The sequence below is a fragment of the Egretta garzetta genome, unplaced genomic scaffold (assembly GCF_000687185.1).
Source record: "Egretta garzetta isolate BGI_Z169 unplaced genomic scaffold, ASM68718v1 scaffold81, whole genome shotgun sequence".
Lineage (NCBI taxonomy): Eukaryota > Metazoa > Chordata > Aves > Pelecaniformes > Ardeidae > Egretta > Egretta garzetta.
Window position 1 is genome coordinate 5,970,292 of NW_009258671.1, and position 26,913 is coordinate 5,997,204.

General features: G+C 40.7%; 1 protein-coding gene across 1 annotated transcript in view; it reads left to right on the forward strand.

Moving 5' to 3' along the window:
- The window catches only part of STK38L (serine/threonine kinase 38 like), a 47,082-nt gene extending 20,518 nt beyond the window's left edge, over positions 1-26,564 (forward strand). Inside the window, exons 2-14 of the mRNA XM_035888540.1 lie at positions 5,346-5,490; positions 7,285-7,336; positions 8,606-8,728; positions 9,329-9,412; positions 12,027-12,150; positions 12,712-12,866; positions 13,691-13,793; positions 14,575-14,636; positions 15,607-15,724; positions 16,128-16,251; positions 19,051-19,146; positions 20,793-20,884; positions 22,414-26,564. Coding sequence (XP_035744433.1) covers positions 5,357-5,490; positions 7,285-7,336; positions 8,606-8,728; positions 9,329-9,412; positions 12,027-12,150; positions 12,712-12,866; positions 13,691-13,793; positions 14,575-14,636; positions 15,607-15,724; positions 16,128-16,251; positions 19,051-19,146; positions 20,793-20,884; positions 22,414-22,541 — 1,395 coding nt within the window. The 5' untranslated portion in view covers positions 5,346-5,356 and the 3' untranslated portion in view covers positions 22,542-26,564. The remainder of the gene's footprint in view (positions 1-5,345; positions 5,491-7,284; positions 7,337-8,605; positions 8,729-9,328; positions 9,413-12,026; positions 12,151-12,711; positions 12,867-13,690; positions 13,794-14,574; positions 14,637-15,606; positions 15,725-16,127; positions 16,252-19,050; positions 19,147-20,792; positions 20,885-22,413) is intronic.
- Positions 26,565-26,913: the final 349 nt, after the last annotated feature.

Consider the following 26,913-nt stretch of genomic DNA (forward strand, 5'->3'; position numbering starts at 1 on the left):
AAGCATTGACGTGAGTAGCATCGTTCTGTCACGCGGTAAAAGCATGATTTTTGCTCCTAGAAAATTGTATGTGGTGTTTATTCCCTAACTTAAATATGCACTAAGTCATGAGTCCAGAGTAAATTTATTCTAGGGATGCTGTACAATTACACTACACACGTGGTTTCAAAACTAAGAATGATATTTCTATTGTGTGACTTAGGTTCAGCCTTATTTGATAGTAAGAACAAGTGATATGATGTAACACAGTTGTGCAGGAGACTTGCCTGTAAGGAGACTGGCACCTTCAGACCTGTTCTTATGGAAGTGAAGCCCAGTCACGATACCCACCACTGCCTAACTGGCACAGACTTGCTCTTTTGCTGGAAATCTGTGTAAGAGAAAGCAAGAAGTGATCAAAATTGATCAAATAGGTTACTGTAGTATCCTGAGAAATGTGAAACCCTCTAAGGAAGATAGCTGGAAAGATTGGTTTCAGTTTTCACTGCTTGTAGCATACTCTCATATATATTCTCACTGAAGGGAGAAAGCATTGAAAAAGTAAACATGAAAGGTTGGGAGAATATGTTAGAAGGATCTGAAATTATGAACTTATCTGCTTGGGCGTGTGTGGGTTTTGGTGTGTTTTGTAGTTTGTATTTTTTCTTTTTCCTGTTAAAATATTTGAATCTTCACCACCACTACAGTTCAAATGTTTGGTGATGTGAAGTATTATTATTATATTCTCTATTCCACATCCCTGTCCTGTTGCTCCATTTTACAGGCTGGAATGTATGCCATGGGGGAATAAAGCAGATTTCTTGAGATCTTGCAGCATGTCTGTGTCTGGATTGTGTTTCATCTCTCGTTATCCTTTTATCTTTAAAGTCTAGAGCTACCTGGATATGTAAAAATGGGCTCTAAAATTAGCAAGGGTGTCAAACCTCCATCCTTCCTTCCTGCCAAGCGACAGCTCTGTGCTCGCTCTTTTCTGGATGTCCCAAGACGGAGCTGTGGACCTGGAGGTGATATGTGAGAGGCTTGGATTTTGTATTCTCTTCCCTTCCTGATTAGAAAATCATCCCACAAGGTGCCAAGTGTTTCTTTCAGGGGAGAACAGTACTTCAGGTGTCTTGATTTCTTCCGTCTCTCCTCTTCTGAGTTGTCGTAGCCGGTAGGATTGGATGCCTCAGTGATTTTGCTCTGATTAACTAGAGTCTGAAACCAACAGTCTAATATGAAAACACTAATGAAGGACTGCAGAAGCTGCGAAGAAGCACCCTGGAGGGGACGTGTGTTGTGAGTTACCAGTTGTGTAGCAGAAGCTGGGTGTGCAGTTTTCAACAGTGGAAATGATTTCAGGAAAATCAAACAAGGTTTTGACTTAGAGCTGTTGTGATAGGTGCGAGCACAGACTGAAGTTGTAGTAAACACTGCTTGGCCTTTCTCTACTTCCCAGTCAGGAAAGAAGATCTGGAAATAAAAAGATCAAATGTATGCTTGGACCAGGCAGCATTTTTCTACCAGAAAGGAGATGGTTGGTCAGGACAGACTTGCTCAAAGGAGACTTTTGAAAATTCCAGCTTGTTAGCATTGGACCTGTTGTTCCCTTTCTGCTGCTGTACCCTGTTCTCCTTTCTCCTTCAGGAACATCCTTCATCTCCTCCCTGCTATGCTGCTGTCCCACCTGCCTCGTGGGGCAAGATGTTCCCTGGTCACCCCACACCTGTAGCCCCTCATCCCTCTCTCCCCTGTGCCCACACCATAGGTGCTTGCTGCTGAGCAGCAGAGCAGGCATCAGGAGAACGGCTCGCACTGTGAGTTCAGCCATCCATCCAGGAGGCACAGGCTTGATTTCTGGGCCAAGCAGCACATATGGCATCTCTGCTGCTGGCAGCTCTGAGAGGTTGTCCTGCAGGCTGCGTGCTGCTCAGTGTATCCTGCTGATTAGGTTGGTTTGATGTCTCTCTCTCTCTCTCACAGCTGGTGGCATATCATTTTTTCCAAAGTAACAGGCTCTTTGGAAAGGTCTTCTGTCCTTGTTGGCCAGAGGATTTTGGCCAAATACACCTGGCTGGTTAACATGACCTTCTTCATGGTCCGGGGAGCCTAATGAAAGACTGGTGATGCAGCAGGAGTAGAATGGTTCCGTTATACAAATGGCATGAATTTGGATGAATTAGTAGTTTTTCAAGGGCATTTCCAAGAACTATGGGTGGCACCCTTTCAAAGTGTTCCCCTTAATGTGCTAAGGTCAGTAGAAGTAGTGTGCTGTCAATAAAAGGCCCCCTTTAGAAGCTGCTTCTTTCTTGTCCCCATCCCCTCTGGCATCATTTGTTTATAAAGATCATACTTAAGGATTTTACTTAGTTACTCCCAAATGAATATTTTGTCTTGGATTTGGATTTGTGCTTTGGGGGTTTGTAAGTGGAAGCAGAGAGGTGGGAGGAAAAATGATGAAGAGGCTTTGTCAGCTGTGAGTTGAAGTAGGATTTTTTTGCGGGGTACCTTGTGTCTCCTGCCAGGTCTTTGCAGTTTTCCACTTACTTTGGGGAACCTGGAGAGCTCAGGACATTTCTTGGTTTTACAAAGTTGATTTCTCCCCCTGCAGTGACAGAGTTAACTGGGGTCACCTGGGGCCACCAACTGCAAACTGAGCAAATGTAAAGTAAACTCTCTCTCAAGGAAATGCTATGCCATAGTACAGTGTGGTCTGGAGTCAGGGCTGGTGGGGTGTGCACAGGGTACATGGGGTACAAAAGCAAATGCTTCTGGTGATGTATCCTTCCTGCTCTGGTGGGCTCACACCATGGTATGACGGTGAAGTCTGTTGAATAGCTTTCTCTGAGCTCGCCAGTTTATGGGCTGGGTTCTCATCTGTATTTTCCTACTGTAGAACCTCAGTGAGGGCCAGCCCCGCTATTTATAGCATGGTGTGCTGGTGCCAGAATTGTTATCTCCTTTTTACAGGCTTAATAAAATCAAGTGACTTAGATTTGCTATTTGGTAACGTCTGCATTTGTGGGTATAGGAGCATGGGGAAAACAAATTAACAGGAAACAAAATTGCAGTGTTATTTTATCCTACCAGGAATACAAGATGTGCGAAGGATAAATATCCTGTTGCTTGCTGATGCTAGAGTGTGCTCGTTATACCTTAAGTAAAGGCTAATCCATTTCAAGCCTGGGTTAATGCTACGTTATCCTGACACTGTGAAATGATCAGAAGGCGGGTTTTTACTCTATTAGGTCATTTCTTCAAATAACTTGATCACAGATGCCAGCATGTGGTCAGCAGTTGCTCTGTTTGGTTTGGGTTTGTCAATACACTGTAGGTTTTGCTCTCGGATACCTGTTTTATATTTATCTTTTCCCACCTATCAAGAGAGAAAGAAAGTATACTATTGTATAACGGACTCAATGCGGAGAGTAGAGGCAAGTTCTCCAACTTTTCAGGAAGTGTCGAGTACAGGGTACATGTTTCCATGAAGAATAAACTCCTTAATTTTTAGTAAAGATAACTAACAGTTGACAGATCTCATTTTTCTTTAGTAAAAAATTGGAGGGGATAAAAGATTGATTAAAAAATAGAAATATTGACATCATCATGAAGCAGCCGTAGTGCTATTAAAACCTCATTGTATATGTATAGAGAGATACATTTCTATTCTCAGAACTCTGGTGTCTTGCACACTCCAAAATACGCAGCTAAAATAATATCTACATAATGCTATAAAATGCCTTTATTTGTGACACAGCAGCTGCATTTCTGGCAACAAATATCTTATTGTCACACCAAATCCAATTAAAAATTCACAAGATGAAATGCCGTCTTCACAGAGGGCAGCAGGCAAATCCAAACCAAAAAACCCAGAGCAGAATTAAGCAATTTTCCTATCTGATGTGGGGGTGCAAGTTTTCTTCTCTATGAAACTTTTAATTGGTTCACCTTAAAAAGTATTAGGATCTGCTTGAAGATCATAAACCTAATTTGGGATTTGTTTTCCTCAAAATCCCCTGGTGAAATAGAAGACTTACGTAAATAATCAAGAGGAAGTGTGTGTACTTCTGTGTAATTTTCCAAAACCAACCCCAAAACAACCTGAATAAATGAGCATGGAGTTGAGCTGCTGCTATTTGTGGCTGCCCTCCGTGAGGCTCTCCTAAAGTGCCTCAACCCACTTCCAGGTAGGGCATGAGTCCTAGGACAAACTGCTTTTTTCTTTTTTTTTCTTTTATCTCCCCGGCTACCCTAGACCAGCTGCAAGGGACTCAGGACTGCCCTAAGATGTCTTTTCCCAGCATTAAAAGCGTTGTTCTAGCACATCCAAGTTCTTTGGGTTCAAGATAAAAGCTATCAAAGAGAGCAGCCTCTCTAACTTCCTTTTTCTTCCCAGTTTTTTTAGGTGTTCAGTGACCACATGCTCTGACCTATAAGTACTTTATCTACATGGGTAACATTTACAGCTGCATAAGATTCCTCCCCAAATTTGAGAATCCAAACACAGGGAGCTCTGTAATGAACAGCCGCTCCAGAAAATGCTCATTTTATTGGCAACATGGCACAGAGGTGGTCAGAAAGGAAACAAATGGAAAGACTTGTTGCCTAATGGCCTTATGATGGGGAATTGTTTTCTATTTGTGGTGGTTGGTTGTTGCTTTAGAAAACCCAACCAAACAAAAAACCAGCAACAGACATTTTCCATTTAAAATACGGCAATTCCATTATTTCATTTTCATGTGATGATTTCTAGACATCCCCCCAACTGTCCACATTTAATTTTGTTGAGCAGCTTTACGATTCAAAGACATTTAATGGCGATCTTCTATCCTTGAAACAGCCTCTCCTCTGGATGGGAATAAGGGTTTTGTCTGTTTACTTTTTCACTTTATTCTGTCCTTTTGGTAGCACCTAGCATTTCTGGAGTCTGAAATTGTCATAGAGTTGTGACTTGTCCAGCTGTGGGAGCTGCCTGGTCCTCCTCTCGCTTCCCCCTTTCCATGCTCAGCCGCCTCTTCCCTCCCCCAGGCTGGGCTCAAGCCTGACGGAGGTACGTTTTCCTCATTTGTGGACAAGCGCTGCTGGGTGAGCCAACCATAGCCTGCATAATTCTTTGCTATGATTCACCCTTTATTTTGCCAACATGTTGTTGTTTTTTTAGAGAGTGGGTAGTAAGTCCTCCTGCTATCTCGGGATAATTTTATAATACAGGTTTTTTTAATGGAGTTTCTTGTATCTAAAGAACAGTGTCTTCCCTGTGAATTCCATAGCGTCTAAGAATTTGGAGATGGAGAGTGGGAAAGAGGAAAAAAATTTTTTTTTTTTTTTTTCCCAAGTGAATAATGATTTGACATGCTCTGTTTCAGTACATGTTACCATGGCAATGACTGCAGGGACTACAACATCCTTTCCCATGAGTAACCACACCCGGGAGAGAGTGACGGTGGCCAAACTTACGCTGGAGAACTTCTACAGCAACCTAATTATACAGCACGAAGAGAGAGAAACCAGGTACTGGCTCTGCTTCCTCTCGCTCCTCTTCAGCTTTTCTTAGCTGGCTTTTGGTGGTGTTTGTTCAAGGGCGCTTTGATCCCTATGCACGGGATGATTCTCAGAAGTTTTTCTGTACTTAGTAGCAAGCAGCTAATCCCTGAAGGGCACAGGCTACCTTTCAGCTGCTGGCTGTGCTGGCAGACCTATGAACATCCCCTGCTACTGCACCATGCAGTCACTGAGTGACCAAGGACCCCTACTTTTGATGTTCTCATATAATTTGCCTCCTCATTAGATTATTACTACTTTGTGGAAACCGCTCTCTGCAGGGTCTCATTTTGCAGCACTTCTGAGGTTACCACTTCTGCGTGTGGGATTGGTGACTTCCGATTCCTCCATGAGTGCCACAGGGAATAAACTCTACAGAGGTAGATGCTGCAGAGCTGCTGATGGGTGGTAACTTGGTTTTGTGTAAGGCAGTGGCTCATGGCGTCTATCCATGCTCTGCAGCATGGATCTCGTGCCAAGACTCATAAACCCTGCAGAAGGGAGTGTATAGGAGGTAGGGAACAGGGCTGATAGGAAGGGTGTTTGACAGGGGTAAGGAAAAGAGGCAGAGAGCTGGGGCTGGCCTGGGGTGGAAATAAGGAGCAGTAAAGAGCATAGGGTTGGTGAGGGAGGGTTTGAGAGGCTCTTGGGTGGGCAGGAAGAATTTTGGGGATCATGTAATACCCGCCTCTAAATTCTTCTTGGGTGATGTTGACTGGTACTCCTTGTGTGGGAGTATGCGTTGGTCATCTCCACTTTAAATTCTCTCATTAGTTTCCAATTCTGCCTCCGATGTGGTGAAGTGCTACTTGAATTAAGTGTCAAAGCACCAAGCATTTGATTGTAATGAATGCTGTGTTTCAAATTGTCATCAGCATGTGAAATTATCATTCCCCTGGTAATATGTTTTTAATTGAGGGGCTTTCAGCCGAGCAGCAGGGTTTCTTTCTTCATCATATTTAGTCATTATCCCATGTAATTGAGTTGCTTCTAGTTAGGGGAATAGACTGTCTACCGAGGGCATTTAAGTTAGGGAATCCTGCTGTACTTCCCAAAGTGCAGAAAGACACCAGCAGCCTGACAACCCAGCCTTTGAGCTCTTGGCTGCTGCTAGTGGGTAACGAGCTTTCTGAAAGTTGCACCCTGACAGTCATAAAGAAGCATCCCGTGGGTGGAAAAAGAGGGTTTCAGCAGACAGATTGCCACCCCCTGACCGCTTGTGGGGTACTCCCTGGCTTCACTCCCCACTCGGACCCTCCCAGCCTGGCATGGCACCAGCTGGAGGAGCCCCAGGAGCGGTGAGCCCTGGCCCGGGCAGGACACAGGGAGGAGATGATGGTGAATCCAGGGCGGTAGAGTTACTTGGCATGAGGGTAGGGGGAGCAGGACCGTGTGTACTGGAGCTAGCTGAGGTGTTGGAGGTAGAGCTGAGATAGAAATGGAGGGGGGGAATTGATAAAAACAGCCTTACTTCAACAAGATTATATAAAGAGATACAAATCACTAGAGTGATGATATGTTTGGACTTTTAATGTCTGATTTTGCAAATACATAAGTGTGTGCTTAAATTCGCTTATACGTCTTCAACAGCCTTGGTCACAAGTGAGTAAATGGATGAAGTGGGCAGTAAGTCTTCAAATTTCCATTTGAGGCAAATTCTTTGATATCTGGAATATGTGAAGTAAAGGTGTTGTCTTGCTGTAGTGTCATGTTTGTTTTTAATAACCAATAAAAAACCCAATCTCCTGTTTCTCCTCTTTGCAGACAGAAGAAGCTAGAAGTGGCTATGGAAGAGGAAGGCCTTGCAGATGAGGAGGTAAATACTACTTTAACCTTTGAAGAGACTGCTTTGCTTTTGTCACACTACTTCAAATTGGCATTTGAGGAGTTTACAGAAACATTAGCTAGAATGACATTAAGTTTTATTTTGTAAATTAATGTTGCCCCTGTAAATAACTTGTTTATTAGGTAAGTTGTGTGCTTGAATGATACTTGCAATAGATAAGGCTTTTCCTGCCAACCTTAGTCGTGAGACATCTAGCTGCAGTAAGTATATAGCATGCTTTTCAAAGATTAAAGTTGTTTGGCAAGAAAAAGAGAGGCGCTTATAAGAAGTGAGTAGAAAGCAAAATGCTGAACCATTATTTTCTTGATTTAAACAATAAATGGGCGTACCCTTGCTCCATTTGGATGAGGAGAGATCTCTGTCCAGTTGGTGTCTCTCACAACTTTTGGTCAATAAGTTGCTTTTCTGAGGTTCATCACACCATGGCTGCCTGTACTGCCTTCAGGATAGGTAGGTAGGGAAATAAGCAGGAACAGCGCCTCAGTCGTTTCTGAGTTTGGCTGCTGTAACTTCTAGGAAGAGGGAAAAGTGAGTGTGGGTGTGTAATGCCATCTTGTGGTTTTAAATGACACTGTCATCCTAGTACAAAATCTGGCAGGTGCCTGGTTGATGGGTCTCGCTAGGGGTCTCCAAGATCATCTCGGCGTCTTTGGGAGCATAGGTCAGCGTTTGTCTTCTCTCTCAGGGTGAATCCCATTGACATTTTTATAGAACAAAATATATGACAGGATTCGGACAGATTTTTCTTTCAAATACGAGTGTTTGCCTTCCCTAAACGAAATGGATTTTGCTATAGACAGCACAAGTTAGATCTCTGTTACGCTCCTTGTTGCCTGTCATCACTCTTTTCAGTGGGGTGCAAGTTTCAGCTTTTATTGATCATTCACACTACCCAAAACCAAGAGTCCTTGCTTCAGCTAGTGACTTTGGCCTTTGTACTAATGTACTTTGTTGAACCAGTATGATTTGTTATTTTCCGTTAGTTTTTATTACTGTTTCTTTATACCCAAGTAATAAAAAAACAAAGCAACCCCCTCAAAAAAGTAAAACTGGGCCTGAGGCCTCTATGTTAAAGACTGTGCACATGGATCATACTTTGAGAAATTCAGAAAGACTTCTCCTTTTACATTTTCTCTGTAATCCTAATGGGAGGGAGAATAATTCAGAGGAAGGGAGATTGTATATCTTGACTTTCTACTGCCAAATGACTTAGAAATTTCTGTGTATGTGTCTCCTTAGAAAAAACTGCGCAGGTCACAACATGCTCGCAAAGAAACAGAGTTTCTGCGACTGAAGAGGACTAGACTTGGCTTGGATGACTTTGAGTCTTTGAAAGTCATAGGAAGAGGAGCATTTGGGGAGGTTTGTGGCATTCTTGCTTGAACAGGATATTAAAATTGGATTGAACATTAAAATGAAACATTTTAATTACAGAATAAAAAGTTCCAGTTGGGGGGTTTTATTGCAGAAGAACAGCTATTTGAGTAACTGTACAAGTGTGATAAGTCCAGTAATGAATTACGTGCATTGATTTCTCAAGGCCCCTGGAAAGGGCCCCTAGTTTCCCACAGCTTCCTATTAGCCTGAACTGATGTTGCCAATGTGGCCCTCTGAAATGGTGGACTTGCAGTTGCACAGCTTCTCTCTGTAAACATTCTCCCTGCCCCGTGTCACATCATGGTTGAATCTGCTCTTGAATTTTAGTGTACACAATCTCACAGCTACCTGGAATTTAGTGTGCCTGCTAACTTTTCCTAAACCAATAACTACTTCAAACTATCTCTTCATCATTAGCGTAAGTGTTGTACATGGTGTAGAAATATTTCTTTTCTCCATGTGTTTTTAAATGTTTAACAAAAGAACTTTTCCATGCCCAGCAATTTTGAGCTTTCCAATAGATTCCATGCTGGGGTCTAGTTTCCAAGGTAGAGAAGATTGATTGGGTTATATTTCTCATTATAGGTACGCCTTGTTCAGAAGAAGGATACAGGTCATATTTATGCAATGAAGATACTAAGAAAAGCAGATATGCTGGAGAAAGAGCAGGTTTGTGTTGTATAAGTCCCCTAGATGTCAAACATACACTGTCTAGAAAATTGCTGGCAGATACTATGTAGTCATATCTTCTGCTTCAAAAGCCCCAGTAATAGTATAGCAGTCCCAAGAATCTACGGAGTCACTACCACAGTACAAAAGAATAAGTAGAAGTTAGGAAATAAGGTGATATGACAGCGTTTTTTAAAAATGTTTCATTTACAACCGATTTGGAATAGTGACAAGGATTTTCAGGCTTTTTCCTCCCTTTATCAATGCAGACCTTAAAGTATTTAATCTGTAAAACTGCATTTCACGGAGAATGCTTCTTGAAAAGTAATACTGTGCCAAAGTAAAAACAGAAAGTACTCAGTATTTTCTTTTGATGGTTAGATACCAACAGATGTCACATTTTTCATTGGCTTTGTTTTGCTTTTTAGTTGGGTCTTGTCTTGTTTTTCTTTGCTTTGTTTTTTATTAGTTTGGCGTGGTTTTTGCTTTTACTTTTTAGTTAACAATTCACTGCAAACTCCTGGTAGGACACAGTGAGTACTTCAGCACCACAAAGCAAAGAAATCAAGTGTGGATGTCTGAAGCGAAAGGGCAGAGAAGAAATGACTTTTCTTACCTGTCCAAGCCTTACCCATCACTTGCTCTAGTATTACATTTCCCTGCAGTGGTACTTTGTAGATTTCCTCCTGTGCAGGCTTTTTGTCTCCTCAAGCCCACACCCTTGAACATAGGGAACCAGAGAAGCAGTGTGTCCTGCACACAGCCAGGATATGTGTGGCCCTCTGGTTGAAGACCTGCCCCCATTTCATAAACCTGATGTGGCAAGGAGGCTGAGCTCACACTTGGTTTAGTTTGGGACTGTAATCTTTGCTGGAGAATGTTTATCTGCTGTAATTTTCATTGCTTGGTTTGTTCAATGGAAGGCAACACAGGACACAAATACAAGAAAATTAAGATTTCTTTTTTTCCTAGCCTGATAACACGGGGAGATATCCTGGCTGTTTTCTAAGTGAGGTTTTAATGTTATATTTTATAGCTACATTGAGGAGTGGAGGGTTGAAAGAAATATTTTCTAGTGAGAATAGATATAGCTAGATAAATCAAAACTGGAGTGCTTACTACAGAGACAGAACCCATTGCCCTGTGAAACCCTATGAAAAGAACACATAGACCTGAAGATGCTCCTGGCCAGTAGAATTGGGGAAGAGATGCAGAAGACTCTGCTCCTTTGCTATTTCCAGACTCTGGATGGAGATAGCTGTCAAAGTTGGAACAGTGGTACATATTTTCTCTCTGGAAGTTGCTTTCTGGTGTATGAATAGTTAAAATCTTACAGCCATCAGAAATATTTTTCCATGCATGTGTCTTACACCCATATTGGAGGAAACCAAATGTTCTAGTGAAACGCACACCTCCAATCTCTATTACTCTTAGTTTCCAGTGAATTCATGGGGTAGCTGCTCTCCATATATTTTTCTTTCAAAGCCTCAGCTGGGACTGGAATAAACTGAGCAAGGTCAGATGTTCCCAAACTCACTCACCCAGGACCAACAGCAGCAGTCGTATCAGTTCTGGGCCAGCTTCATGCACATCACTTGTTCTCTTCCCTTTCCCCCACCCCTTAAATAGCTCAAGACCCTTTCTGGTTTTGCACTGCTTTAATACTGGCCACTGAGCTCACTGCTGCCTGCCATCATCTTTAAGGGCTGAAACTCATCCCAGACCTGTACCCACTTGGCCCAGGCACTCGCCACACAGGTCAAGTAAGGTTCGCCACCTGCACACGTAGGAGCAGTCTCCGTGTAACATCTGGAAGGGGTTCGCGCACCATCAGCAGCATGTACAGTGTGGGTTTGGGAACTAGACAGTAGTTCACCATAACGTAAATCAGGCTTTCTCTCCCTTCACAGTGATGAAAGAATCAGGTTTTGTAGTATGTAATTAGTTTAGGCACTCTGTCGTTCTTGCTAAAGATTCCCCAGGCTTACCTTCCAGGTTTCAAATGTGAGATACCAGTGTAGAAATAGCTGTTAGTTTTTTGTTTCTTTGTATACGTATATGACAAATCTGGTAACTTCTGACAGTAATTGTAATGCATCTACCATTTTACCTCTTGGTTCTTGCGTTTTTTAAGACCAGCTCTGGCCTTTTCCAATAACTTTGTCAGTATTTGCACCTTGAGTTGCACATTAAATTTTTGTCTGCAGTACCGTATAAAGCTCTCTGATGGTCAGCTCTAATTTTTTTGAATATTCCTATTTCATTTTAAGGTATAGTAAAAAGGGAATTGCACTTTTCCGCCAGCTTTTTCAGGTCTTTCCAACGAACAGAAACAGCTTAACAATGCTCTGTGTTTCTGTAGACCACTTCTGCGATTGTGTGAACAGTCATTTTCAACGTTGAGTTGACTTCTGTGGGTTTCTGCTGGGTATTTTGTGAGGCCTGAGTAGGATTTAGTAAAAAAACCTGAAAAATATGAGCGTGAAAAGAGTATGAAAAATAGTTTCTTCATTAAAGATCATGAAAATATATTGCAGGACTAGGAATATAGTATGGTGTTCCTTGTTTGAAGTATTTAAATTGTCCCTTAGTAATATTTTAAAAAAAATTCTAGGTGGCCCATATCCGAGCAGAACGAGATATTTTGGTTGAAGCGGATGGAGCCTGGGTAGTGAAAATGTTTTACAGCTTTCAGGATAAAAGAAATCTTTACCTGATCATGGAGTTTTTACCTGGAGGTAAGCTGTATGTTGTGGTGTTAGGTTCCTTCGCTTTTGTTGTCAGCTTCATAAAATGTTAAAACCAAGCATGCTGTGTAATTTGTAATAATAAAAAAACTTTTTAATGTTGTTTTAGATGAAGTCCCAGTAATGTAACCGCTTCTGGGTTTGGTTTTTTGTTTTTTAGGGGAAGGAGAAAGGTTAAGGAGGGATGTTAGAATAGACTTGGATTAAATAATTATTCTCATCCAGTGTTCTGCTTTTTATTGCTGAAGCTAGTGAATACATGCAATACACAGAGCTATTAAATACGTGCAATTACATGTATTATGCATTAAAACTTGCTGTATCTTCCTGGGCTATCCAATTAAAATTCCTATTTAAGATTTTCAACAGTTTTACATTAGTTTACTAAAAAAGTACGTTGGGTTTGTAGGTCCTTGCAGTAATAGTTTTATAATTAGTAGCTATAAGGCCAGTTACAAGGTTAAATTTGGATTCTACTGGGGTTTCACGTAGAATTAGTCTTGTGATTAAAATGTTCTGATTTCTAAGCTGCGTTTTCTGTTCTTTGATTAGGTGACATGATGACCTTACTAATGAAGAAAGACACCTTATCAGAAGAGGAGACACAGTTTTACATTTCTGAAACTGTGCTGGCCATAGATGCTATTCACCAGCTGGGATTCATCCACAGAGATATTAAACCAGATAACCTTCTGCTGGATGCTAAGGCATGTAGCGTGCATGTCAACTGCCTGTGCTCTAAACATCTCAGTCTGCAGATAATGCCATTTATAGTGGTGCTAATCGGTGGGAACCAGTAGTGCCACACTGGTGATTTTAAACTAGCTGGAGTAAAGGTAGAAAGTGGTCATTATATTTTCCTTGTAGTGCACTAGTATACTTTAACAAAGCAAACTTGCCCTTGTTTTTTGTTGGAAAGCCTTTTTAGCCCTTTAAAGGCTTTTAAGGAAAGCCTTAGGGTGTCCAGATGCTCATACGCATTAAAAACTGATACACTTAGTTACTTTGAGACAAATGAAAGCATGAAACATTCGGACACTGCTAAATAATCAGTTCCATTCCTGCAGTTATCTCATTTGTACCCGCTCACCAGTGGAAATGCTCTGTCTGTTAGACTGACTATAGCGAGCCATGAAACGGACCCAGTAAGCATCATACACAAAGCCGTAGACCATCTAGCATCGATGTCTGGAAACCTGATTAAAAACGGGTTACCATCAAAACAAGACAAAGGAATTTTGTCCTGGAGGCTTTCTCAGTCTCAGTGGTATCCAGTTCAAAACAGAAAACCAGACAAACTATCTGCCCTCAGCTGTTGCAGAATTGTAGATGTAACCATTCCCAGGGGGCAATAACCCTTTTGAGAGAAAACATGCTCTCGCAGTACATCAAGATTCAGTCGTTATTTGCCTGCTTGTCCTGGATTAGGTACTTCTGTGTGAGTCCATGATGGCCTGAGAAGGCAAGTGCAGGTATTAAAACTGTCTTTTTCTTTCTAAATTATGGTTTTTATCTTCTCTGATTTTTTTAGGGTCATGTAAAACTGTCTGATTTTGGGCTATGCACAGGTTTAAAGAAAGCTCACAGAACAGAGTTCTACAGGAACCTTACACACAACCCGCCAAGTGACTTCTGTAAGTATAAGCTCTCCTAGTTAAACACTTACATAGTTTTGAGCTGCAGCTATGCCACATCATAATTTATTTCTGCTGGGTTAAGCAAGATTGGTCGGGCTGGTTATATTTAGTTGAGAAATGGGAAATGCATGTTCCCCAGGACATGGAAGCTTTTCACAGAAAAGAAATCGTGATTTCTGCAGTGTTAATGTATTTTTGCACATTTGTACACAGATACAAATACACATAACGTAATGTATTTATATTTTATTGTATTTCTCATAACAATATTAGTGAAGTTAGAAACATTCAGAAGGGACATAGGCTTCATGTGCTGACTTCCTGAAGTCAGTAACAATCTTGTGAAGCTTTTCATAGGAGTAAAGTTGTTCATCAACATGACTTGGTGACACATCCACATTAGTGTTTTATTCTACAAACATAAAATTCACCTGCAGTTCTTGGATTTTTCTCTTGTTGCTTAAAAAAAATCTCCTGTATCTGAATATGTGTTGCCAGCTGCAACAATGAGTGCTGCTGATCTTGGACCAATCTGTAAAACTTTTAGCAAGTTCTAATTTAGAATTGCTGATCACGTGTCCTACTTGCATCAGTTTCAGCTGCAAATTGGGACAGTAGTTATTCATCTTCCCATCTCTAGTTATAATCAAGTATTTGCTTCTAAACTAAAGTGTTCTAAAGATATAAATTAGTTTTTCTTTGAAAACAGAATGTTATCAATATTTTCTTTTAATTCTCACAAATGCCTTTATTATCTAATGACTATTTGGTAAATTAGCATTTCAGAATATGAACTCAAAGAGAAAAGCAGAAACATGGAAGAAGAACAGGCGACAGCTGGTGAGTTAATAAAATGATGTATGACTTTTTTTCTTTTAAACTGTTTGCAGAAAAAGTTAAATAAAAACCTCAGCATTAATGCTACCGGTTTTTAAAAACCAGAAGGTCCTCCTCCCTTACACATGTTGCCCTCTTCAAGCTCCCCAAATTGCAAATAACTCAAAAGAAGCTGGTCTAGTGATGCTGATTGTGGAACAGCTCAGAGATCAGGGTTCCTTTGTCTGTCTGTTTTCAGAGCTGTGACCAGCAAGACCCCGCTCTTCTCTGTGCCTTTGTTTCCCTTATGAGCACCTGGACTAACTAACCTCGGGTGTGAGCAACTGCTTAGCAAAGCTGTATCTTGAGTTTGTCTCCTACACTGACCTAGTATTGACGCTGCCTGCGAACTCCTGCGTTTAATTCCTGCGGTTCAGTGTGACAGGAAGATGCGTGGTTCTTTTTCAGAGAACTGTTTGTCCTTCTGCTGAATAGGAATATGATGGAAAGGCAGTGGAGGGAGGGTATTGGCACTGGGGTACTGCAGCCTGGGTTTATAATGAAAAGTGGCCAAGTAATACAGGGAGCTCTGGCATTAGCTGAATCAAAGGAAGAGCTAATGTATCATGAGTGTCACACATGGGAATCTACCACTGGTTATCCCTTGTAAAAAAAAAAAAAAAAAAACCAAAACCAGAACTTGGATATTTTAGTAATGCAGCTACCTGAAACTTTAGCTAATGTGACCTTCTGATATTGCAGTGAGAATATTCTATGATTTTGTCACACTTGGGAGGATGATTTACAAGGTTCTCTGTGCTTAGTCATGTAAAAGAATAACGTTCTTGGGATTTTAGATACGGTGAATTCTCAAATTAAGCATTCTTGTCCATCCAAATAACAAGATTCTATATGTGAATCCCCAGGAAAAGATTTTGCAAAGTATAAAAAGGTAGTATTTATCTTTTAAAGAGTTTATTCTTTTTTTTTCCAGGCATATTCTACTGTTGGAACCCCAGACTATATTGCACCAGAAGTATTTATGCAGACCGGGTACAACAAACTGTGTGACTGGTGGTCTTTGGGAGTGATTATGTATGAAATGCTAATAGGTATGTTAAAGACCCCAACTTAAGAATCATTCAAAGGTAACAGGGTCCATTGGTTCACCAGGTCTGATCCCCTGCATAGTTGGAGGTACCAGAATTTCATTTGGTTCTACCTGAAGTAAGCCCCAAATTGAGCTTCCGGAAAACTTTGAAGTCCTCCCACCTTTCCAGGAAGGTGGCAAGAGATGATGCCTCAGTCCTTTCAGTGTTTCACTATTAAGTGCTTTTGAGGTTTAGTCTCTTTACTTGGAAGTAACAAAATAACCTTTAATGTTGCATTGCAAAAGAGAAAACTTTTGGGTAGTACTACCTGTTAGATTTGGGAGCCTTCATGGCAAAAGCAGAGGCCCAGGTCACTTTCCCCTTCTGGGAAAAGTTTGTTAATTTTTTCTATTTGTTTGTGCAGGATATCCACCTTTCTGTTCAGAAACGCCACAAGAGACTTACAGGAAAGTTATGAACTGGAAAGAAACGTTAGTATTTCCTCCAGAGGTGCCCATTTCGGAGAAAGCAAAGGACTTAATTCTAAGGTGAGTAACAAAAGCCCACTTCTGACCACTCACCCAGACTTGGTCACCTTCCATTAGGTTAACTTTCTGTTCTGCGTGAAGGAAGCTTTAGATTGGAGGGAAAGTTGGTTTCTTCTGTGTCACCATCCTTGACGGATTTTTTTTTTTTTTTTTTTTTCCTCTTTGCCATTTGCTTGACATGAAGGAATAAGCTGTAATAATCTTGATTTGTACCGTAGTATCAGGAGAAACAGAGCAGACTGGAAAAAAGAAGAAAAAGTGATTAGCACACAATTTTTCTCCTCTCAGAGGGAATTAGAAAATAACTGCTTGCCAGCATTTGATGCACTGAGCAGAAGTCTTTGGATGTTTTGGATTTACTCACTTTTTCCAAAATGAACAGTTTTTAATTGACTCAGTTTGCATTGAAATTTTTGAGAGGTGTTTTGGTGTCAAGCTCAGGCAGAAATGCTCTCTTGTCCTGGGAGGTTTGGTGGGAGATGTGGTTTTTGGCTTTGACACACACCGCCCTGTGAGATAATATTACAAGCTTACACAGTTTTGTTAGAGGCAAAAAGGGGAACCTACTTCATAGGCAGAGCCAAGAACTAGAATTTATTACGAGTCTGAGCACTGTACCAGTAGCGTACAACAAACATAGCAAATACAAGTTATTAATCCAGTTACAGTGATAATAACAGTTCAAATTAATTATTGCTAATCCTCATTAATAATTTTGTGTATAACAGTTTTATTACGTTTTCAGTATCTCTTTCTCTAGTGTTCTGCTTAACCTCTCCTGGGTCTTGTCAGCATACTGAGTTCTTTGCTGGAAAGAGTACTGTGTTGTGCTGAGGATTTCCTCCTCCTCAGTCTTGGTTGTGTTTGGGGCATTTTTAGATATTTCAGGCAGTTTATTTGTTAACATGTCTTGCTCATGAATTTACTTACATAATGACTACTTGAATTTATTAGTGTTTTTTCCATATATGGAAGAACTTAAGTTAGGGTAAAACATCTTTAGTTATAGACAATTTACTAAAATGAGGTCGAACCAGCAGGTTAGGCTACAAACACCTGGCTATTGGGTACTTTGTCCATTACAGCTTGCACAAGTTAGACAACATATATTTCAACTTAAAGGAAGTTGCAGACAAAGCTAAAGTTTATTTTTGTGGACACAGATAAAACCAAACTAAAATAAGCCAGACAAAGCCTGACAAATCCTGAGACCTGGTTTGGCTAACTGTTGTTACAAGGTTTGAGGTCTATTATTAGCACTTGGCATCAACCAACTGCAGCAGAAATACAAGCAGGGTTTTTTTTTTCCCCAGGTGACACTCAACTACAAGTAAAAGAACATTACAGCCTATAATTGGAAACAGTTTATAGCCTAACTTGCTAGGTTACTAAATTACCTGCTGAAAATTTCACTAACTAGCAAGAAGGTGACCTTTTCTGTATTGTAATATATTGATGTGAAAAGTGCCTTACAAATCTGGATGATGTGATCCATGTGGAGAGATTATGAGTTCAGGATAACTAAATCAACAGCCAGAGGCTTTGCTCATCTAGGCAAACGGGATTTCACTTAACAAAGTCCAGCTGACTTTTAGAGCAGCAGAAGAAACACATCCCCATGCTACCAAATACTTCCCATTTCCAGGAGGCCATTGAGTGACTCCATACTTGGCAAGACCAGGCTTTTTGTTTGACATGGATGGTTTTTTACTGTTACTATAAACCTCCCTCTTTGTGTCACTGTTGACACCTTTTGCCATCCTCAAAGAGACTGCAAGGACAGTGTAAAAATATAACGCAGTTCTATCTTTGCTAATGCATAAAAAAGACAGCTAGGATTTAATGAAGTCCTAGGCTAAACATTGGTATGCTCACCATCTCCTTGATGAGATACTTCAGAGTCTTTTCCAGTCAGCTAGGCATCGGCCCAGGCAGGTGTCAGGCCAGAGAAGAAGGGTCAGCCTCTGCTGATCCCTGAAACAAATCCCTGATGTCACCAAGTTGCTGTCAGAGAGCTTCCACCTCCCTTTTTTTTTTTTTTTTTCTCTCTAGGATTCTATACTTGTTGGCATTTTCCTCCTGCCTACTTGAGCAGGCAACGGTCCCCATCTCAACCATCCTATTTCTGTCTCCAATTTCACCTTTTTCTTCTTTCTTGACTCTGTAGACTTTGTCACAGCTGCTTCTCATAAATTGACAATTTCTTCTGGAGTCTGAGCTGAGGTTATGCAGCTGGGCCATATCAGAAATAGGTCTTGCATCTTTGTACCACCAGCACCTGGACCTCTAAGGAAAGGGAAGAGGTGGTGACAGGAGAATAGGGACATGGCATGTTTTGAATGTGTCTAGCTCACTGTAGTTCCAAAATGTGGCATCAGAGAGTAGTCCTATTTTGTTAAGTGTACCCCATTCCTGTTAGTTAGACTTTGAAACATGGATTTTAAATAGTTGAGGACGTGCAGAGTGGTAGGGACTTAAGCCTCCATGCCAAATTAATCTTCCAGGGCTAGAACTTCCAGCAACTTTTCACAAACCTTGAAGATGGGGATGCAACAGTTTAGAAAAGGTGTAAGTTACTTCCATCACAGCTTTTTCTTTTGGGACTCTAACAATATTCTACTTCTATTATTTCCCTTCTCTCCTAGATGCAAATGGGCTGCTTTTATGTTACCCCAAGGGATGGAACAATTTGAAAGAACTTCCTCAAGTTCCTGATACAGGATACCATGGCAGCTTTATTTGCTGTTGCTTCTGTCTGCATTTATTGTAAAATTCCCTTTATTTTTTCCCCTTTTTCAGGTTTTGTATCGACTCAGAAAATAGAATTGGTAGTAATGGAGTAGAGGAAATAAAAAGTCATCCGTTTTTTGAAGGAGTGGACTGGGGCCATATCAGGTATATATACACACACACACATTTAATAGTGAGAATAAAAGCCATGAAAGCAAGAATTTAGTGTACCATGGTGTCAAGGATAATTATTTCCAATTTATCTTTTATTTTGAAAGGCAGCTACTGGCAGTAGGTGGGTGACAGTGAAGGTTTTCAGGCCTTGCCGACACTCATAGATCTGATCAGAGCTTAACTGTCCTGAGATGCCCCAGAGTGCCCAGGATGGAAAGAAATTGTGGTAGGGTGGCTGTGTTATTCCTGATGTATATGCTCTGATACCAGCAGAGAGCTCCTGTTCCAGTAGTAATGGGCTCTGCAGCTATTGCTATAATTGACTTTTTTTGTAATAGGAGCACAAGAAAAGCAAACTCTATTCCAAAAATGCAGGGGAAATAGATGAATGAAGAGGAGAGGCAGCAAGTAGGAGGAAACACAGGGCATGTCTTTACTGCACGCTGCAGATACTACACCCGAGCGAACCGGTATGTCTACAGAGCGCTGGGCAGAGGCACTGACTCACCTCGGAGTCGCAGTCTCTGTGGCCAAATTCTGCTGGGCCGAGCCTGGGTAGAGGGCCTGGACGAGGCAGCTGTACCAGTTCCAGCCTGAGCTTGTGCCTGCAGATGCTGAGCTACATCTGCATGCACCCAAAGTGGTAACACCTTCAGAGCAGATTTTGGATGGCTCCACACATGCCATATTTTCCACTGAAAGTTACTGTTTGGCTCTCTAAGGTTTGAAGTAGTCCACTCTTCAGTAATCCTGCAGTTTTCTACATGAAAATCCATACTGTGGGTGTGTGACTGTCCAGCTCTTTTACTTCTCATTTCCTCTGGTGCGGAAAGCCTCATTTAACTTATTAGTGTCTCCCACGCTGAAAAGATAAGCAGAAAGAGCAGTAACATATCTGATCATGTCACTTTTGACAACCTGGAAAAATGGTTTCCCCGTTCCTCCCAGAAGTGGATTTAATTGTAATTGTAATAATTGCAACTGTAATAAGTTTACAGCTGTAAATTAATGAGTTTCCCACAGTGCCATGTTCTCATTTGCATGATTTTGTGGGACAGATCACTTAAGCAACTTCGAAAGCCACCTTAAAACTTCTTAAAGGGCTGCCTACTTGTTAGCAGCAGCATGTCAGAGCCACCTCGTTTTGCATGGGAGATACTGGTGGCTGAGTGTCAGAAGTAGGAGCTCAGGTCAAAAGGTATTTGGACAAGGGCCAGGCTGACGAGTGCTGGAATTGTAAAGCAACACATCTGATGGCTCCAAACACAAGTAACATCCTGCTCGGCTGGGTAGGCTGGGTTTATGAAACGAAGGTAACCACAGTGGTTCTTGGTGTCAACAAAGATCGCAGCAATAGCTGTATGGCAGATAAGTGTGGAATGCTGTTTCAGCTAATGGGAAAATTATGTTTTCCCCAAGTTTGCCAAGAAGATTATAATGCTAGATAGGAAGCCAATAAATCTCCCCATGATGTCAGCAAACAGGCGAGTTCGATACATCTCTGATGGACTCAGTGGAACCTTTGTGCTTTAAAATTAAAGGGATGTTGTAACCATAAAAAGCTAAGTTAAACAAAACTGGAATTTAATGTCTCTTTTCCTAGTATGCACTATTCTGACATTTATTTCTATTTGCAGGGAAAGACCAGCTGCAATCCCTATAGAAATCAAAAGTATTGATGATACTTCCAACTTTGATGAATTTCCTGAATCTGATATTTTACAGCCAGGTGAGACTGTCGTTGTAAATTCCAAATTTCTATCTATGACATGCCAGAATACTCCACAGATGCTTTTGTTGTTGTTGTTTATATTAATTTTTCTGATACCCTAATCAAGGTAATAACACAGACTTGATCCAGAGACTTTCAAATATAAATGTAAACCTATGATCTCTCATAGGTTCTACTTCCTTAGAACTAGGGGGGAGAGGAAAGGGGGAAGCAGCCCACAGATTTCAACAGTTAAATCTATGCGTAAAAATGGTTTGCATATATAGCGAGCACAGAAAACAGTACAGTTTCCTACCATAGAGTCGTGTCTAACCAAATTCCGGTAAAACATTACACAGTGATTTGCTTTTGATCTTAAATGACTTTTGAGTTTCATGCCAAACATGAACATTCACATATTTGTGGGCAAAAATTTTCAGACAGATTATTATTTAACATAGTGATTTGTGAACCTGCGTGGCTCAGCAAATAATTTAAGTTTTTTAATTGTTAACTTATATTGGCAAGCAGTAGGAAATTTTATACATAAAAAGCTTGATTCTCTGACATGCCAAATTCTTCCAGCTCCTACTGTTTCAATTAATTATTAATGACTTAAAGATAGGCAGATGTACAACAGTGATTAATTGGTGGCAGATAAGTGTAGCTGTGCTAACAACCATAAGAATTATCAAAAAGCTGGGGTGTTCTTCTGAAATGGCTTTTATTTAATGGCAAGGAAGCTTATCCTTTTAATGCAAGTGCAACCAATCTTCATTGCCTAAATTAAGCTGTTTCAAGTCCGTGTTTGGATAATGCCAAGTACATTTGTATTGTTTTGGGCATTTTAGACCCACTGAAAATGTTACTGTACACCTAGATACCTAAATACAAACTTTGATATTGGTGTGTTTGGCATCTTGACTTGAAAATATTGTTGCAGAACTCTAAAAGCAGCCACCAGGGCTAAATATAGAAGCCCACTGCAGCAAATGTTGGTGTGCAGCGCACCAGCCATCTGGGCTGTTCATAAAATCCAAGGAGGCTGTTACAAGCCTCGCTGAAGCTATAAGCAGGGAGGAAGTCCTAGGAGAGTAATATATGTGTGTGTGATATGTGTAGTTCTTTTGGGAGGACTTGGATATATCTTTTTCTTCTGTTTGTGGCAAGGATAACACGATATGTAGACGTGTGTTTGGTGTGCATGGAGCATCCTAAATGTTATGTTTGTCATAATTGTGTATCCTGTGGGTGTGTTAGAGGTTCCTGTCAAGGTATGGGAACCTGTTATCGTGTATAGACATACTGAAAAAATCCTAAAACCCAAACAAACAAAAAAAACCTTTTTGCTCTTCAGAGATACATGCTGAAATTACAACTCTTCTCCGACCATTGACAAAAGACCTGATTAGAAACAGGGTTTCTTCAAGAAATTTCTGCTGAGTAGGGAAATAAGAGTTCATGTGTACATCAGTGCTCTGTAAAAAGTCCTTTTAGAAGCAGCGCTGGGTTTAATTGTTTTGTTTTTACTTTTGTTTGAATTCTAGTGCCAAACACAACGGAACCTGACTACAAATCCAAAGACTGGGTTTTCCTCAATTATACCTACAAGAGGTTTGAAGGGCTCACGCAGCGTGGCTCGATCCCTTCCTACATGAAAGCCGGGAAGTTGTGAAACAAAACACAAACCCACAAAAGAAATAAAAATACAAACCTCAGGTAGCTGCATCACCAGACCCGCTTGGCGTTAGTTATCAATACATTGACTCTGGTGCGCATCAATTTCACAAGGAAATTCTACAGGATTAGGATTTCTAAGACTACTACAGGAATTAGTTGGCAGTGCCAGCTGGCTTTTTTTTTTTTTAATATTTGAATATTTTTGTTAACTTTATTATACAAAGGTACTGGAATAAAAGGAACGTACATCCCTTTAACTGCACTGCCTATGTGTGTATAACGGTTAATTATGCCTCTCTGTACTGTGGCTTTGTTTGTACTGTAAACCATCTAATCCACCCAGGAATAAAACATATCATTTTATGCAGCATTGTCATTATACTGCTTACCTGGTGGGTTTTAGATATGCAGTATAAAAAAAAACATTGCCCACATTTGCAAAATTCTCTGAGCAGTTGCTCAAGGGCATTCCATTTGTGGTCCGTAGATACCCTATGAGTGTGGCAACATTGAATTATTTTAAATAGCAGTGTCCTGTGGGCCTCCTTATTCCCTGCCTACCCTCGCTTCTCCCCACTGGAGGGCTTTTATCAGCCGATCATCCCTTCTTCTCTTTCTTCCTTTTTCCACTGTGTGTGGTGGTGAGACAGTCCCTGTGATCTGTTTAGTGGTGTTTCTTCTTTAGATGATAGTTGGTGGGTATTACTGTTTTAAGATGACGATGCCTGTTGGCAACTTCAGAAGAAAAAAGGAATCTGAATAAAAATTATAATGATTTTTAACAGAAGGGAAAATTTGTGATACCAAATTCTGAAGAGATGGCAGTTTCCAGGACCACATTCCTGCCTCTCCTGTAACAGATCATCTTTTTGATGATCTCATAATTCAAGTAGCCTTTTCTGTCTGTGCAAAACATATTCTAGAAGAGTGATTAAACTGCTGCTTTTTCTTTTTTTTCTCCCTAAGAAGTTCTGGGCAGAAAGAATCCTGTTCTAGCCTTTTTTTTCCAGAATACCCCATAGCAGCCTCTGCCAAGCTAGAGGAAATGGAGTGCCCCACTAGACTCGGGCTCTCCTGTGGGCTCCATCTTCTTCTAGTATCTCCATCTAATGTGGACCATGGGATTACAAGGGATCAACTGAGCCTGCAGCCCAGCTTCCAGGAACCACAACAACCATGACTGAACTGGGCAGAGCATCTAAATGCTATTCTCCCCGCTCTGCAGGATGGTGACAAACTGATAGCAGAGATAGGTCTCCTTCTCCTAGGTTGAGGAAACCGAAGCATAAATCTCTCCATATGCATGGTATGGTTTTGCTTCTCAGCCCAGCAAGCAGTTTGGAACTGAATTGCACTCCTCAAACAGTTTGCAATTATCTAGTCACTGGCAAACTTATCTGTATCTCTGCCTGTACTAGCATATTATCTGCAGTACTTTGAATCTATCACAATACAGTAGAGATCTTTGATGTCATTTTCTGTTTACAGAAGATATTTACAGCAATGAACAATCCCCCAGTAATTGAACAAACAGAGACACTGTTGTTGGCTTCTTCCTCTGAATGCAAGTGAAAGGCACTGTAAAAGCTCTGCAATGCCCATCAGAGCAAAGCACAAGATTTTTTGGCGTACTGTAGGAAAGACTCCATTAGACTGGCTTTTGCAGCAGAATAGAAGTCACTATTTATAAAGCCATTACAGAAATATTTATTGCTGTTAGGCACCGTATCAGCTGTTCTGAATTATTTGTATGCTTTAAAAACACACTGGGGTGTTCATCTGCTGCATAAAAGACCATTTACCAGCAAGAGTTCTGTGCATCGTTGGCTTACTGATGTGCACGTGGTCTTCCCTGATCCAACAGCTATTAGGTTCCTCAAGGGCTTCAGTGATGTCTTTCCTCCAATATTTTGTCTCCCTTAAAGCATCTAATATCTGTTACTTATACTGCATTTCTACCAAAAATTTTAGTCTTTAGCTTATCAAAGAGGAGTAGCCAGTGCCTCAGGGCCCATCCAACTTATACAGTGTTATACTGGAACATGGCTAAACTAAACTTTTGCCTGGACTTAAGTGGGAACAGCTTATTGATCTCCCAGTTTTTCTTCCCAGATCTTACACTAATCAACACCTCTTTACTGCCATTGGGGCAAGATCCCTCAGAAATTCTCCGGTGTTGTTCTTAACCTTGTCAACATAGATCCATCCAAAGACTGTCCAAACCCAGTAACTCACTTAAATCCACCTTTACGCTTTCAGACTTCATTCTGCCAGTGCCCTTAGCAGCTTCTGAGGCTTCTCAGGAAAGGAAAACGCCCTTTCCAAGGCCTTCAATCTCTTCTACCAAGATAAAAGAGCTTGGGCAGAAAATATCTGACATGCAAACTTAGCCTCAAAGGACACTGCTATTCAAAAGAGAATTGTTATTAGTTTTAATTCCCAGTCTCATTCATGGGGCACTTTGTACACCAGAAGTGGAATTCCTACAAACATTTTAAAAGACCACAGCAACCCTATTTGCATAATACAAAAAGAAGTCTCTGCCTGAACTTGCAAAGACGAGATAAGTTTCATGGAAACTGCAAATGCTCAGTAATACTGGTGATTTTATTTTTTTTTTTTCCCTAGGGGGCTTGGGAGGGAGGGGAGATAAACACACACGTAATTTAAGGCTATCTATTAAACAATAATGTCTGTACATACTCACTGGTTTACAAACTTGGGAAAAAGCTCAACCCTTACTTTTGTAACACTAAAGATAATGCTCATTTAAAATTGCGGATGATTAATCATATCAGTGCTCACATAGGAGTTATATCCATAGGGAAACAGCCTGCAGCCTATTTAGCATAAACTCCTGTATTGTGGTAGTTGATTTTTTTTTTTTTTTTTTGAAGCATAGCATTATTTTAATCAGTAAGTCAAGTTAAACAAAATATTAACTACTGCTTTTAGGATGATAGAATTTTTTTTTAAAGGTGAAACTGTGATACTGTAATGGATTAAAGAGAACAGAAGGTTAATCTACACTGGCTTTCAAAAAAATGGAAGTGCAACATATCTTTTGTTTTGTTATTTTTGTCTTATTCCTTTGGATGGTTGTGTTTTTTCCTTTGGCAATGTTTGTCACTGTGCCATTTATTTTTCTTATCCTTAGAGTACCAAAGATCCTGAAATGGCTTGATGATTGCAACCATGTGAAAATTTATTTTCTGGAAGTATGTTTTGTTAACTTTTGTTAAAACATGGAATTGTGTATGCAAATTGTTATCGGAGGTTCGCTGGGAAGTTAACCTGCTCCAGCAGGGAAAACTTGAGTGCATCGATGGAAGTGGTGAGCCTGAATCCAAATTCTGGATCTGAATACCCTGAAAGTGGGGAGGAAGCTTGGATTGGGAAACGCAGCTGAGCTTTTGCACTTTGCTCCATCTCCAGCCAGCGTGAGCAAGCGGCCTTAGGACATCAGCAGAGGTTGTTTCTTGTGCAAAAGGAGTTTAAAAAAATTGCCAGCATTCAGAAATCAAATATTGTTGATACTGCATTTGCACTGTTAAATTTTGCCTTGCGGGAGAGTTACATAAGTGTTATTTTTATAGGTCAATTGTTAAACACCTGAGCCGTTGGATACAGTATGGAATAATAGCATCTGACGTGGGTGAATTCACCTAAGTGCAAGGGGGCTTGCTGAAAGCTCTTCACACTACTAAGACAAACGGGCATGAGCAGTACCAAGCGTGTTCTGTCTGCTCCTTCTAAAGAGGTGACTTTCGTCTTCTGCAACAGCAAGTAGGGAATACTGCAGTTTAGCCTGGTTATACTCTAATGCTTAGGAAGTGCTCTCACTTTTTCAATAATATGAGCAATTACAAGCGTTGTAACATACTGTACCTTGTCCTTTTAATGTTGATATATTACAGCAGCTTGTTCTTGGAGTCGAAATGGCAACTGCTATATTTTTCCTAGACTGTTTCATTAGTTGTGGTTGGGAAAGTTACATAGAAGCATTATAAAAATTTATATGAGGCTTTTTACAGCATTTGAAAATAAAAGTAGCATTCTTTTTGTAAAGTTGCTGGTTTTATTTTTTCACGCCAGCGTACTGGCTTGTTTCTCTTCTGGCATGGGAGGCATCGAAGGAATTGCAACACTATTTTGTGTACTCTCGTCTTGATTTCCATGGACAGTGAAAACCCCAGTGTCACTACTCTCAATCAGAAAGTAGAGATTGCAGAAATTGCTCATCTTGTACCAACTGCAGTCATGTGAAGCTCCTTCTAAAATGGTTATTGCTCTTCGCAAGAGACTTACCTTCTTCCCTGTAGACCATATTTATTCAAGAAAGGCTTCCAGGGGCAGTTGTGTCCTTC